The sequence below is a fragment of the Trachemys scripta genome, chromosome 2 (genome assembly GCF_013100865.1).
Source record: "Trachemys scripta elegans isolate TJP31775 chromosome 2, CAS_Tse_1.0, whole genome shotgun sequence".
NCBI classification, from domain to species: domain Eukaryota; kingdom Metazoa; phylum Chordata; order Testudines; family Emydidae; genus Trachemys; species Trachemys scripta.
In genome coordinates, this window is record NC_048299.1 from 259,351,545 (window position 1) to 259,367,261 (window position 15,717).

At 40.9% G+C, this 15,717-nt stretch overlaps 1 protein-coding gene across 5 annotated transcripts in view; it reads left to right on the plus strand.

Annotated features, from left to right (window-relative positions):
• Positions 1-15,717, plus strand: part of COL14A1 (collagen type XIV alpha 1 chain) — a 171,095-nt gene that overhangs the window by 93,089 nt on the left and 62,289 nt on the right. For all 5 annotated transcript variants that reach the window (XM_034763530.1, XM_034763534.1, XM_034763533.1 and 2 more), the window contains 7 exons: positions 875-998; positions 2,191-2,334; positions 5,042-5,206; positions 7,516-7,554; positions 7,756-7,894; positions 11,473-11,615; positions 15,159-15,268. In XM_034763530.1, the coding sequence (XP_034619421.1) occupies positions 875-998; positions 2,191-2,334; positions 5,042-5,206; positions 7,516-7,554; positions 7,756-7,894; positions 11,473-11,615; positions 15,159-15,268 (864 nt within the window). The remainder of the gene's footprint in view (positions 1-874; positions 999-2,190; positions 2,335-5,041; positions 5,207-7,515; positions 7,555-7,755; positions 7,895-11,472; positions 11,616-15,158; positions 15,269-15,717) is intronic.

The following is a 15,717-nucleotide window of genomic DNA, read 5'->3' on the forward strand; positions in this document are numbered from 1 at the left end:
CAAATGTGTTGCTATGTGAGCCCTGCCATGCCTTAAATTAAGGCATGTGTTTCTGTGAGAATGAGGACTATGTTTGTAAAAATAATTTGTTCTGATGTGAATCAGAAATTAAGAGAAAGCAAGGACTAAGTCTTTCTCTGTGTTTGGAAAGTGTCTAACGCCTTTTGGGTGCTATTGTAACCTTAATATTAAAAAGAACAGGAGTACTTGTGGCACCTTAGAGACTAACAAAATTTGTTAGTCTCTAAGGTGCCACAAGTACTCCTGTTCTTTTTAATATTAAGGTTACAATAGCACCCAAAAGGCGTTAGACACTTTCCAAACACAGAGAAAGACTTAGTCCTTGCTTTCTCTTAATTTCTGATTCACATCAGAACAAATTATTTTTACAAACATAGTCCTCATTCTCACAGAAACACATGCCTTAATTTAAGGCATGGCAGGGCTCACATAGCAACACATTTGGGAGAGGAAATAACTCAAAAATAGGTTCTCATGTTATTTCTAGTACTAAGTTTTGGTCCCAATCTGTTACTCACGTAAAACTATTTCTGAGTGGGAATAACTATACATATATGAGCAACTGTGTATAGGATTTTGCCCTGGGACTGGATAGGGAATGCTTTTGCTGAGGTGGGAATACTTCCTCATCCTGTTTACTACCTAATGATACCAGAAAGTGATAGGCAGCAGCTGAAGCTGCAGAGAACAAATTTAAACTTTATGTGGTGAAATCTTTAAAAAAAAATTTAAAAAGGCTTCATGTCAAGGAGGGAGCAAAAGTCCAAACAACTCTTATTTTAAGTGATCTGGTTCACGTGCCCTTGTTAAACGTAGAGCAGTATTTACTAACTAGCATGTTTTCTGTATACAGGTTGCAATAGCTCAGTTCAGTGATGATCCCAGAACAGAATTTAAACTGAATGTGTACAAAACGAAAGAGACTCTTCTTGAAGCCATTCAGCAAATAGCGTACAAAGGAGGAAACACCAAAACAGGTGAGAGAGGTTGCATGCTGTGAAACAGTTTCTTATGATCATTCTCTGGACAGAGTTACCCCTCCATTTGCAAAGTGGTTTGTCAGGATAAGGCCATGTGACATTAATGCAAGAAGAGTGGGGATGAAGATAGTCGGCAGTGGGGATGAAAAGCGAGACACTTGAATACCCTACGTTATCATGGCCAGAAAGCCCGGGTGATCTCCTGGTTGCACTACCCACATGAGGCATCTCTGCACTTCTGGGCCTTAACCCAACTATAGGGCTGGGGACCAGTGAAGGGATATGGGTCTGTGAAAGGCAAATGGCTGTGGGGTTGGGGAAGGTGGAATGGGAAGTAATGGCAGGTGGAAAAGTGAGAGACTCCATCCTGGAGAGGGAAGTTGTGCAGGGATTTGCAGTGAGTTTCAGCAGATGGGGGAGGAATGGGTGTGGTCTGTTTTGTTATGAGAGAGGAGAATAAAGTCTCAGTGGAGGGTTTCAGGTTTTTGTGGTGAGAAAAGGTGGACTGATAACTAATACTAGCTAGACTTGTGTTTCACCCCTGAAGATAGCTTTCTGAGAAGGAGGAAATTCAGCTTGAGTATTGGCAGGGTTATTTGGGGCCATAGGGTTTAGCTTCTCAGACTTCACAGAAATTTCATGCAGCTACTTGCTCTGCATTGACCTTCTGCTGTGACCAGAATTACACATTTCCATTTTCCCCAGAAAATTCTGCACTGGCATTTTTGAATTACTTGCATCCTTGGAGGGGAGGACTTTGTCTGTGCTGACTACCATAGGACCCAACACATCTCAACCAAATCCATTTAGGATAGAGGATTTGGCCATATCTTTTTAAACCTAAGAAGCCAAAGGTCAAGAGCTGAGACTTTCAAAATCCAGGATCAAAATTAGGTTCCTAAATCCATATTTATGCATCTATATAAGTGGCCTGATTTTCAAAAGTGCCAAGCACACACCAACTCTCACTGAAGTCAGAGTTTGTTGCTGGGTGTTCAGCACTTTTCAATATCAGGCTATCTATTTAGGTGTCTTAACATGGCTTTAGAAGCTTGGCTTTAGGTAAATGTTTTTGAAAATCTTGACCTAATAATTTATATGTGACTATGTTCTTTCATCAGTATATTAAGCATTAACAGAAAATCTAGTATGAACCAGATTCCTTCATAGTGAATTTCTTCTGTTTTAGGCAAAGCAATTAAGCATGCACAGGAGGCCTTGTTTACCACTGCCTCGGGCATAAGAAGGGGTATCCCTAAGGTTTTGGTGGTCATTACTGATGGGCGATCACAGGATGATGTGAACAAAGTCTCCAGAGAGATGCAACTAGATGGTAACACATATATTAAGAAATGTTTGCATTTTCAGTTTTTCCTGCTCCTCCATCTTCATCTTCATAATCGCTGTTTAAGCCCAGATACAAGATATGGATAATTCCTGCCACAGATGGGTTTACAAATCTAATCCAAGTCAGACGTAAAGCAGACAGCACACATTGGGAAACTCTGAATTCCACTAGGGAATGACTAGCATTTTATATAATTTATTTGTAGTTATTAGTATTATTGGCTGAATTTTTGTGCATATTTTTAAAATCATGCAGACTACTCACATGCTTCAGTATTTTCAGGAGAGGGGTCTACAAGTCCATATTGTCATCCATGATAGATAAATTCACTTTTAGAAGCAGTCCGAACTATATTGTCCTTCCAGACGAGCTCTTATGAAGCACCTTTGATAGACTCTTGTACTGCTTCTAATCTGCTGCTCATCTTCCAATAACTATCTTAAAGCTTTTATACTACCTATCTCAGGGTTTTATACTGGTGCCCATCACCATGGTTTCTGAGCGCAATAATTAGATTATGAACATTATAACTATTGTTGTTTAGTATTTGTACCAAGCCCCAGAATGTGCTTGGGACAGCACAGAACATTTACACATGGTCCCTGCCCCAAAGAGCTAGGTAGTGCATAAATGAGGAAAAGAACAAAGAGGAGGCTTGGGTTCTGGATGGGCTGGATAGCAGAAATAAGTGTCTATGATGGCTGTTGGTTCAATAAGTAGTATGCACACACTATTTTTTTTTTAAGTTTGTTTTTTACAGGGCTCTGACTAGTCCCTGGCTCCTGTAGCCCAATACAATATGGGCTCTCCACTGAGTTGTCCACTTGCATCATTTGAATGTCAAATATTGACTCATAAGAAATGAATCATGCTATATTTATTTTGCATGCGTTTACACTGAAACCACAGCTGAGCACAGCACCTCACTAATAAAAAAAGAATTAAAAAATAACATTAGTTTTTAAATTTAGAAGGGCTGCAACAAAAATCCCCAATCTCTAACAAAAATAAATAAGGATTTCCAGTTAAACTGAACCAAACTATTTTGAAGAATTGATGAACTAGATATATCCTGTATTGTGCGCTGGAGCTCACTAGAGCCGTTGTTCTGAACCTAGGGTATGTGTACTCCCGGGGGTACACAGAGGTCTTCTGGGGGAGGAGGGGAGGGAAGGTGTTACATCAACTCATCTAGATATTTGCCTAGTTTTACAACAGGCTACATAAAAAGCAGTAGCAAAGTCAGTACAAACTAAAATTTCATACAATGACTTGTTCATACTGCTCTCTATACTATGCACTGAAATGTAAGTACAATATTTATATTCCAATTGATTTATTTTATAATTATACAGTAAAAATGAGAAAGTCAGCAATTTGTCAGTAATAGTGTGCTGTGTCACTTGTATTTTGATGTCTGATTTTATAAGCAAGTTGTTTAATTGAGGTGACACTTGGGGTACGCAAGACAAATCATACTCCTGAAAGGGGTACAGTAGTTTGGAAACCTTGAGAGCCACTGCACTGGGGTTTAATTGCTGATTAATCTGAAATGAAAATAAACCAGTATATTCACTCTTAAAAGAGTGAGACCTCTGCAGTAGGGCTATCAAGATTAAAAAAAATGAATCGCGATTAATCACACGATTAAAAAAATTAATTGTGATTAATCGCGCTGTTAAACAATAATAGAATACCATTTATTGAAATATTTTTGGATGTTTTCTACATGTTCAAATATATTGATTTTAATTACAACACAAAATACAAAAATGAGAACAGGCACTGTTGTAGCCGGCATCGCAAGATATTTACATGCCAGATGAGCTAAAGAGTCATATGTCCCTTGATGCTTCAACCACCATTCCAGAGGACACGTGTCCATGCTGATGATGGGTTCTGCTAGATAACGATCCAAAGCAGAGCAGATCGACGCATGTTCATTTTCATTATCTGAGTCAGATGCCACCAGCAGAAGGCTGATTTTCTTTTTTGGTGGTTCAGGTTCTGTAGTGTCCACATCTGAGTGTTGCTCTTTTAAGACTTCTGAAAGCATGCTCCATACCTCATCCCTCTCAGATTTTGGAAGGCACTTCAGATTCTTAAACCTTGAGTCGAGTGCTGTAGCTATCTTTAGAAATTTCATATTGGTATCTTCTTTGCATTTTGTCAAATTTGCAGTGAAAGTGTTCTTAAAATAAACAACATGTGCTGGGTCATCATCCGAGACTGCTATAACATGAAATATATGGTAGAATGTGGGTAAAACAGAGCAGGAGACATACATTTCTCCCCTAAGGAGTTCAGTCACAAATCTAATTAACACATTATTTTTTTAATGAGTGTCATCAGCATGGAAGCATGTCCTCTGGAATGATGGCCAAAGCATGAAGAGGCATATGAATGTTTAGCACATCTGGCACGTAAATATCTTGCGACGCCGGCTACAACAGTGCCATGCGAACACCTGTTTTCACTTTCAGGTGACATTGTAATTGAGAAGTGGTCAGCATTATCTCCCGTAAATTTAAACAAACTGGTTTCGCTTAGCTATTGGCTGAACAAGAAGTAGGACTGAATTTTTCTACTTTTACGTTTAGTTAGGAAAGGAGCCAAAGGAAATGATATGTTTGTACTTGATTTCTTCTCTTCGAATGAACAAATGACAAGAATATTTCCTTTTCTTTTATAGGTTTCAGCATTTTTGCTATTGGTGTGGCGGATGCAGATTATTCAGAATTAGTTAACATTGGCAGCAAGCCTAGTGAAAGACATGTCTTCTTTGTGGATGATTTTGATGCCTTTAAGAATATTGAAGATGAGCTGATCACTTTTGTCTGTGAAACTGCATCAGCAAGTTAGCTATTTTGATTTGTATTTGTGCCTATGCAACATTCAATACCTGCTAAATAAGGAGTTTATTTTATATAATTAACTTTTCTATTCCAAAAATTTTATTTCTATTCTATTGAAAAATACAGTGAGTTTTCTAATATCTCTACAGGTATCTTTGCTACAATATTATTGTGGTGCAAGACTAATGGGGTTCTGGTTGCAGTTATTCAGGGGCCTCTGTTATACTGGTGTAAACCCAGAGTAATTCCATTGACCACAAAGAAGTTGCTCTGAATTTACAGCAGAGTAAATGAGAGCAGAATTTTGGTCTACAATTTTTAACTAACTTCTTATTTTCTACAGACCCTTAACCTATTCTGTGATTAGTGTTGACTAAACATTCCTTATTTAAACAACATCTGTTAAATGCATTCCCTAGGGCCAAATTCTAGTATGTATATAGCACACAAACTGGAAAAGTTATAGCCCAAAGGGGAAGGGTGGAGCAAGACTTTCCTGCTATAATTCTGGCATTCCTCCAAAGTCATGGAGATGTCATTCTTCTAGACCCTCTATGACTAGAGGAAAGGAGGGACTTTCTGGGCCAGGGCTTGTGGTCAGAGAGCAGGATCCACGTTGCATACATACACACCTTCATTATGTTCCATTATATACATGCCTGGAAAATGGCCTGTATGTAGCTGACATGAACATAGAGCTGCAGTCTGCCAGAACTGAATACACAAGAATGTTGCTTTCTTTGTATTCCTATGCACCCTTTTTAACCCTTACAATCTACTTCTTGATGGTTGCAGTTTCAACATTATGCATCATTAGTAGGGCCCTACCAATTTCATGGCCATGAAAAACGCATCATGGACCGTGAAGTAAGCCCTTCCCCGTGAAATCCAATGTCCCCTTGTTCCTAGGAGCACCCCAGCAAAGGGGGTCCTAGCTCAGGCTGGGCTGGAGGGGGACAGGACGTATCCATCCCCTGCACTGCTGCTCTGGGGGGTATGTGGAGACCAGACCCACCTCCGGGTGCCTTCCCCTGCTGCAGGATGCTCTGGTACTGGGCAGCAGCCCCAGAGGTTCCTGCAGCTGAAGGAGACTTGTGGGTTTGATCTTCCCTGTGCTGCTGGAAGTGCCCCCACAATGGGGGCTCCTAGCTCTGGCTAGGGAGGGACAGGATTTGTCCATTCCCTGCACAGCTGCTCTGGGTGGAGTGGGGGATCAGACCCACCTCCACCTCTAGGAACCTCTTGCGGCTGCAGGAAGCTCTGCGGTTGCTGCCTTCAGAGTTCAGGTTTGTGATCCCGCCCTGCCACCAATCTCCTTTGGGTCGAGACCCCCACGACTACAACTGTGAAATTTCAGATATAAACATCTGAAAATGTGAAATTTACCAATTTTCAAATCCTATGGCCGTGAAGTTGACCATAATAGACCATGAATTTGGTAGGGCCCTAATCATTAGACCAGGACTTTGCAAGCTCTGCAATATTATTTATTGGTCATTCAGGCCTACATTTTCAATGTGCCCTTTAATTTGGGGTGCTAGCCTGGAACACCTAGTGTTGGAACACACAGGCTCTGAGCTCTAGGCTGTCATGTCTGGTGGTTGGAGCAGTGGTTGACTCCAAACATAGAGTCAGGACCATAAAGAGGGCAACGCTGAAACCAGGGTCTGCGGACAGGCTATGGGTCAGAGTCGGGGAAAGATTCCATAGACAAGCCAAATCAGGATTGTAATCTGAGTCTGGAAGCAGGCCGAAGATTGAAGCTGAGTTGGAGTCAGTCCAAAGGTCTGGGGTTAAGAGGCAGGTGCAGGGCTGGAGCAGGTCAGGATCAGGGCTGGAGCACATTCAAATTAGGTCACAGATGAGGCTGGAACAAGGCTTGGACAAGGAACAGGGACAGGACTGAGGGCAGTCTGGAAGCCTAGAGAGTCAGTAACACCATGAGACTGCAGGAGGGTTCCTAGCCAAGTGATGCTCTTGCACCAACTTACTTGTGGTTCTGGCAGTAAAGTTGAAATATCTGTGCTCTGGGGTCATCTGACATGGGCTCTGTCCAGGGATAGGCTGCTGCAGCATGCCTGAGAGTTGAGTCACTGCAGGCTCTGCTGGAGGGGGGTGAGTCCTAGCTGAGTCAGCAGCCCTGGTCTAGCCATGGGTTTGCCTCACAGATACCCAGAACTAGCTATGCAGACCTCACTGTTTACTGATTCCCCAGCAGACCTTCCTTGGGAGAGATTAGTTTAATTTTTAATAGTTTAATTGAAGTATGTACTGCTCTTCTGAGTTTAAATATATTTTTAATTTTTTCCAGCCTGCCCATTGGTATATAAGGATGGCAACAGTTTAGCAGGTACGGTATTGTGATCATAGATTCTGCATTTATGGAATCATTTTCATTTACTGAGATGCACACCTGTAGGTAATAAATTACTTTCGTTTATAATAACAGCTGTTAACCACATGGTGATATGAAGCTCCTTTATGTAGCTCAGTTTGTCCCTTAACATAATACATTTAAAGTGATATTTTTAGTATTTTTTTTTCTTTCCAGGATTTAAAATGATGGAAATGTTTGGTTTGGTTGAAAAGGAGTTTTCAACAGTGGAAGGAGTATCTATGGAACCTGGTACTTTTAATGCTTATCCGTGTTACAGACTGCATAAAGATGCCTTAGTTTCCCAGCCTACCAAGTAAGTATTAATATATAAATGGTGCTAATGCCCAGTGCAGGATATCACTCATTTTAGACTTAGCATTTCCATGGCAGAAGAACGTGGAGACCAACATGCTCTTCCCTTACTTCTCTGGCTACCTCAGCAGCATAACCTTCCTGACTGCTTCACTGTGTTTTCAACCCTTTGCACGGTACTGAGATTGTCTTTCTCTGTGTTGTTAAGGCCTTCTTACAGGTATGGCTCAGAGATATCTCCCCCCCCCGCCGCCCCCATCTCATCTGATCTCATTGTGACATTGAATATTATGGATCTCTCTCCCTTCTCTGAGCACTGCATGCAAAAACCTGATGTCTCCACTGCACTCCCTCTTGGTTTCAGTTCTACCTCTCCTTGTCCGATTTTGAATACTGTAAGATTCTGTTTTTGACCCTGTCCAGTTCTCCATATATTTTTCACTCTGGGGTACCATATTGTTAACTTCATCCTAGGTCATCACTTTTATTCTGTTCTAATGTACTTCGACCTTCCACTTGTTTAATATCTTTATTAATGATCTGGAGGATGGTGTGGACTGCACTCTCAGCAAGTTTGCAGATGACACTAAACTAGGAGGCGTGGTAGATACACTAGAGGGTAGGGATCGGATACAGAGGGACCTAGACAAATTAGAGGATTGGGCAGAAAAAAACCTGATGAGGTTCAACAAGGACAGTGCAGAGTCCTGCACTTAGGACGGAAGAATCCCATGCACTGCTACAGACTAGGGACCGAATGGCTAGGTAGCAGTTCTGCTGAAAAGGACCTAGGGGTCACAGTGGACGAGAAGCTGGATATGAGTCAACAGTGTGCTCTTGTTGCCAAGAAGGCTAACGGCATTTTGGGCTGTATAAGTAGGGGCATTGCCAGCAGATCGAGGAATGTGATCGTTCCCCTTTATTCGACATTGGTGAGGCCTCATCTGGAATACTGTGTCCAGTTTTGGGCCCCACACTACAAGAAGGATGTGGAAAAATTGGAAAGAGTCCAGCGGAGGGCAACAAAAATGATTAGGGGTCTGGAGCACATGACTTATGAGGAGAGGCTGAGAGAACTGGGATTGTTTAGTCTCCAGAAGAGAAGAATGAGGGGGGATTTGATAGCAGCCTTCAACTACCTGAAGGGGGGTTCCAAAGAGGATGGAGCTCGGCTGTTCTCAGTGATGGCAGATGACAGAACAAGGAGCAATGGTCTCAAGTTGCAGTGGGGGAGGTCCAGGTTGGATATCAGGAAAAACTATTTCACTAGGAGGGTGGTGAAACACTGGAATGCGTTACCTAGGGAGGTGGTGGAGTCTCCTTCCTTGGAGGTTTTTAAGGCCCGGCTTGACAAAGCCCTGGCTGGGATGATTTAGCTGGGAATTGGTCCTGCTTTGAGCAGGGGGTTGGACTAGATGACCTCTTGAGGTCCCTTCCAACTCTGATATTCTATGATTCTATGATTCAGTGTCTGAACATTGTATTTCTTATTTACCACCCTGTCTTGACTCTATCAACTTCCACAAATGCTGTAACTTCTTACGCTGAGTACTTTGAAGAACAAAACTGTCCTCCTGACAAAATGGTCCTTTGTGTCTTATCTCTGACTTTACCATCACTCTCCTAAACTGAAATCTTTGAGAGACTCTTGGCACGCAATGTTTTATATGTTCTTCATCTCCCATATATGCAAATCTGCCTTCAGCACCACTGGCATATTGCCAGAATTCATCTTTACCTTGTCCTGGTCTCTCATGAAATCTGTATTCATGTCAATCTTCATGACTTCCCACTTCGGCTGGGGTTTGAGTGATGAATACACAATACAAAACATATTGCTGGTAAGGGCTTCAGAGAGTGGATCTAAGAGCAGGACTTTGCCTAAGAATTGTGCACACACATACGCAGAGAGAATGTACTAATGCATCCCATATGTGAGTTGTATAGATTATGATTATTGAATTTTTATGCTGTTTTCTTCCAAAAATAAGCACAGTATCCAAAAGCACACAATTTCCAAAGTAGCACTGGGACCAGTGGGAAGTTAGACTTATCAGTAACTTTCCCCCCACATAATGTAGTTTAATGCATCTATACATGTTTTACAAATCAGACTAACAATGCATATTTCCAATTTAGAGCCAGTTAGTGCATTAATCTTGGACCTCTCATTTTCCTTTTGTCCCTGCTTAAGATTTGTCAGAGCTTAAATAAAAGCTTAGTGTAGAATAACAAACCCAAACTTTAGGAAATGAAATAAAATAACAAACCTCTCTTCTATTATGAACGTCACTGCTCTTCTGAAAAAATTCTGAGAGGCTTTCAAAAGAGCTGAGTGAATAACTGATTTTTTGGTTTGATGGCCAAACAGAAAAAGCCAAAAGAAAATTCATTGTGGGTTAACCAAAACTGATTTTTTTTTCAATGAAACTAAAAACCCAAAGAATAATAATTTTGTATTAAACCTCAAATGACTTTTTTTTTTTTTTTTTACACATTTTTGGACGAGTTTTACCCTTTTTAGTTTTTTTTAATCTAGCTACATTTAGAAATGAAATGTCACTTCAAAATAAGACATCAAAACATTTCCTTTCAAAAATGTCAAAATGAACTATTTCAGCTTTTTTAAATTTTTTTTTTAGTCAGCTGAAACCATTTGCCAAATTTTACCTGAGTTCACAAATAGTTTTCTTTGACTGATGAATGCATTTTTTGGTAAATAAACTACTTGCCAAAAATATCTGCCCATTTCTAGCTATGAGTAGATTTCATCTTTATATGTGAAGTCCTTTTTGACTGGACTGTTTAAAATGTTGGCTTCTATATTTATAAAATACATTCTAAACATAATTATAAAGCTCCCAAAATAGTCTCCGTCACCAGTTAGTTGCTTATCTACCAATGGTTTAAGGAGGTTTAACTAGAAAGGAAAGGTCCATTATAATGGGTCTTCCAATTCATTTATATTTTCATCACATACTAAATTTAAGAGTATCAAAATGCATTTTAAAAATATAGTTTTTAATATAATTCATGGCTTGATCATAAGCCCCTTCAATTCCCACTGAACTCAGGATTAGGCCCTCAGTTTCTAAAATGAAACTCTTTCATATATAGAGAGAGACACACAGCTCATAAAGCTGGAAGGGACATCAAGTCCAGTCCCCTGCTGTCACTAGGCAGGGCCAATTTTTTTTGCCCCAGATCCTTAAATGGCCCCCCTCAAAGATTGAACTCACAACCCTGGGTTTAGCAGGCCAATGCTCAAACCACTGAGCTAGCCCTCCCCCTGAAGGAGTTTTGGTTGCTGTTTTTAATTAAAATAAAGTAGAACAGAGATTATCACTTAAAAAATGTAAAGCACCATCAAGTTTATAATTAAAATATTTGGAAAAATCCCAAGGTTAGCATTGTTCTAATTTATATCATGGTTGAGTAGATTCTACTAGGTGAAATGATGCCTGTCTCTTATGACTGCAAGTTCTTGATTTCAAAAGACAAGTCTGAAGTAATAAAGTATGCTTTTAAATCAGCTTTACTGCGATTACTTCCGTTCACAGAATATTCTTTTTGTTACAGATACTTGCACCCTGAGGGGCTGCCTTCAGACTACACCATTACTTTTCTCTTCCGTATACTCCCTGACACACCCCAGGAGCCATTTGCTCTGTGGGAGATTTTAAATGAAAAATATGAGCCACTTGTTGGAGTTATTTTGGACAGTAGGTATTTTATATCTTATGGCATGCTTTTTTGTCCCCTTGGGATGTGTGATTAAAAATAATGCTGAAACTAGGCATTGATGATGGTTTAAGTAATGAATGTATTAATAAGATAATTATCAACATAGTGAAGGTGTGGGCCTCCAATGGATTTTCTATAGATAGAATCCTATATTAATCTCAGATGGAGTCAGTTGGTCAGATTTGGATCTTAGTTACTGGTGAAAATCTGGAGTAACTGTGGATTTACACGGGTGAAACTGAAATGTGAATCCTCCCCATTTACTTTGAAAACTCACATTGATTTCAGTTGGCATTGGATCAGGGATGTACGTAATAGAATTACTTTTTGATTAATATCAATGAGATCAGAATATTTCTCAAGGCAATGTTCCCTAGTATAGAGCACTGGACTGGGACTCAGAAAACCATAATTGTATTCTGGCTCTGCCACTGGCCTTCTGGGTGACCTTGGGAAAGACACTTCATTTGTCTGTCTCAGGTTCCTCATCTGTAAAACTGGGATAATGATGTAAGTGCTTAGAGATCTACTGATGAATTAGGCATTATTATTATTTAATTATTTATATTTCTCCCATCACCAGAGTATAGGCGCACATCCCAAATATTTGAAAATGGAAATATCAGTAACATTCTTTCTTAGAAAAAATAATGCCCAAGTTTTTAAAGCTATTTAGACATTGCTGGGCTCAGCATTGCAATGCTTAGCTGATTTAGGAGCCTGTCTGATTTTCAAAGAGATATAGGCACTTAATCTCTAAATGACTTTTGAAAATTAGACTTAGTGTTGCAATGCCTAAGTCTGTTTTTCAAAAGTCATTGAGCGATTAAGTGCCTAAATCCCTTTAAAAATCAGACAGGCTCCTTAATCAGTTAGGCATTGGAACACTGAGCACTGCAGTGTCTAAACACCTTTAAAAATCTGGGCTCAGGTGACTTTCCCAAGATTACATAGGAAATCTGTGGTGGAACAGGGAATTGAAGCCAGGTCTCTTAGGGCAGTGGTTTTCAAACTGTGGGTCGCGCCCAGTACTGGGTCACGGAATGTAAGGCACTGGGTCGTGGCGGCTCTGGCCAGAGCCACTGTCTGGGCTGTTAAAAGTCCCATAGCCGTGCTGCCTGGCTATGGCAGGCTAGTCTGTACCTGTTCTGACACCGTCCTGTGCTCTGGAAGTGGCCAGCGGCAAGTTCAGCTCCTAGGCAGGGAGCCCATAGGGCTCTGTGCGCTGCCACCGCCCTGAGCACTGGCTCCGCACTCCCATTGGCTGGTTCCTGGCCAATGGGAGCTTGGGGAGGCGGTGCCTGCGGGTAAGAGCCACACGGAGCCGTTTGCGCGCCTCCGCCTAGGAGCTGGACCTGCTGCTGGCTGCTTCTGGAGGTAGCGCGGTCCGTGGTGCCAGGGCAGGAAAGAAACCCCAGAGCCCTGAACCTCTCCCACACCCAATCCCCCTGACCGAAGCCCTGAGTCCTCCCCAAACCCAGAGCCCCCTCCTGCACCCCAAACCTCTCATCCCCAGCCCCACCCCAGAGCCTGCACACCCAGCCCAGAGCCTCCTCCCAAACCCCGATCCCCTCATTCCTGGCCCCACCCTGCAGCCCTCACCCCAACCCTCTGCCCCAGTCTTGAGCCCCTCCCACACCCCAAACCTCTCATCCCCAGCTCCGTTGGGTCACAGGCACAGGAGTGCCGCCAGCTTATATGCCACCCTAGGCGGCGGAAGGTCCCACCCCCAAAATGCCGCCCCTGACCGGGGCGGCTGAAGATCCGGTCGCTGCAGTCGCCGCCCCCCAAATGTTAGCGCCCTAGACGACCGCCTAGGTCGCCTAATAGGTTGCACCGGCCCTGCACAGGCATCAACAATTTTCTTCAACTGGGTCACCAGAAAAAAAAGTTCGAAAACCACTGTCTTAGGGTATGGCTGTACTGCAATTAGACACCCATGGCTGGCCTGTGCCAGCTGACTCGAGCTCACGGGGCTCAGGCTAAGGCTGTTTAATTACAGTGTAGCTGTTTGGGCTTGGGCTACAGCCCAAGCTCTGGGACCCTCCCACCTCTCAGGGTCCTACACCCCGGGCTCCAGCCTGAGCATGAATGTCTACACCTCAGTTAAACAGCCTGTTAGCCCAAGCCCCACAAGCCTGAGTCGCATGGCACGGGCCAGTTGTGGGTGTCTAACTGCAGTGTAGACATACCTTAAGGGTCTAACCAATATGTTGCCGAGTTCCACAATTGACAGTCAGATACAGCATGAATGTATGAAAGTTAGAAACCATGTATGGTGATCATGAAAGACACTGTAGCATTCCTTGTTGTGTGTTCTAATCTCATATCCGTGATTAAGATAGTAGTCAAGAAGTAACTCAACCCTTGCTATAAACTCTATAGACTCTAGCTATAAACCCAACTCTAGCTATAAACACAAAACAAGAATGCTTTCATGACTTCATAGAAACACCTGGTGCCTTGAAATAGCGGCTAGCGGAATGTGGTAAGCTTTTAGTGCTTTTTGAAAATCAATTCAAAACATCTTCTATAATAGACTGGGCTGAAATCAGTGAGGATATTGAACATCATCTGGTCACAGAGCTCTGCTTGCACCTTTCATCTGGGTTACATCTATGGGACAGTTGGAATGGGGTTTTCAAAGGACCCTAACAGAATTTCAATGGGAGTTGGGCACCTAACTAGAGTTGACTGGAGAAACTTTGACAGAAGTCTATTTCATCATAATATGGAATTCTATCAAAATCAAAACTCTTGGCAAAATTAGATCAGTTTTACCTGAATTTTGTTTTGGAAGAAAAGCAAGAAGAAAAGTTCTGACAATGTCAAAACATACTGTTTTTATGTTTTCAGAATGAAACATTTTGATTTTTCATTTTGAAACAATATTTCAAATTTTTTGCATTATGTTATATTATACTATGATTTTTTAAATTTTGTATTATATTAAAGTGGAACCAAAATATTTTGATCAACCTGAGATTTTTTTTTTTTTACATTTCTTTTATGGGAAATTTCAAAATTTTCAGTTTATGTTGCAATTTGGAACGAAGTCAGATTTCAAATCAAAATTCTCATCCTCTGCACAGCTCTACACCTAACTCTTTTTTATGTTCTTCTGAAAATCCAAGTCTTGGAGAAGACTTATCCCAGGGGTATAATTTTGTAGCTGCTTCCAATGAAGGATTCCAACTGACTACAGTGGCTACATTATCAGTGTAGCTGCAAATATGCTGTATCAGAGGAACTATACATTGTAGTGATAAAGCATTGATTTAGAAAGTACTAATACACAGCTTTTCCTTTCCTTAAACAGAATAAATACCTGCATGATTTTCAGTTTGGGGAACATAAAATACAAATGATAACTCTGTAGACTGTAAGTTCTTTAGGGCAGGGACTGTCTTGAAAGTTTTGTCATCTGTTACTAAGAACAGTGTTTGCTCTTACAAATAATGATGCATCTGTTTTTTCCTCTCATATTGAGATTTTCTTTTTCTCCCTCTCTCATTGTACAGATGATGGTAAAACTCTGATTTTCTTTAATTATGACTACAAAGGGGATTTTCAAACTGTTACTTTTGAAGGCCTTGAAATAAAGAAAATATTCTACGGAAGTTTCCATAAGGTTAGTTATACTAACAGAAAGATGCATTTTAAGCATACAGAACAAAGGTTTTGGAGTTCCCTTTTTCACATTTTGAGGTTTTCTTGTATACATTCCCCTTTTGTCAATGATTTCTTGTATTTTACAGCGTACAGGTCATCTACCAAACGCTGTTAAGAGAACAATTTGGCAATAATAGGTTCATATATGTAAAGGATTTGTTTTATTGGTGTTGCTGGTAATATCAAGCATGGTCTCATTCTTCATTATATCTATTCACTTTTGTTTCTACCTAGGTTTTAGAATTGGTTGAAAAGTGATTTAGACAATAAATGGCTTTTCATTTGAAAACTGGAAAGTTTCACGGAAAAAGGAAAAATGCAGTTTTTTAAATTTTCTGCAAAAAACAATTGGCCGTTTTTGACCAATTCTATATATCTATAGTAAAGATGCACAATGGTAATCCTTCC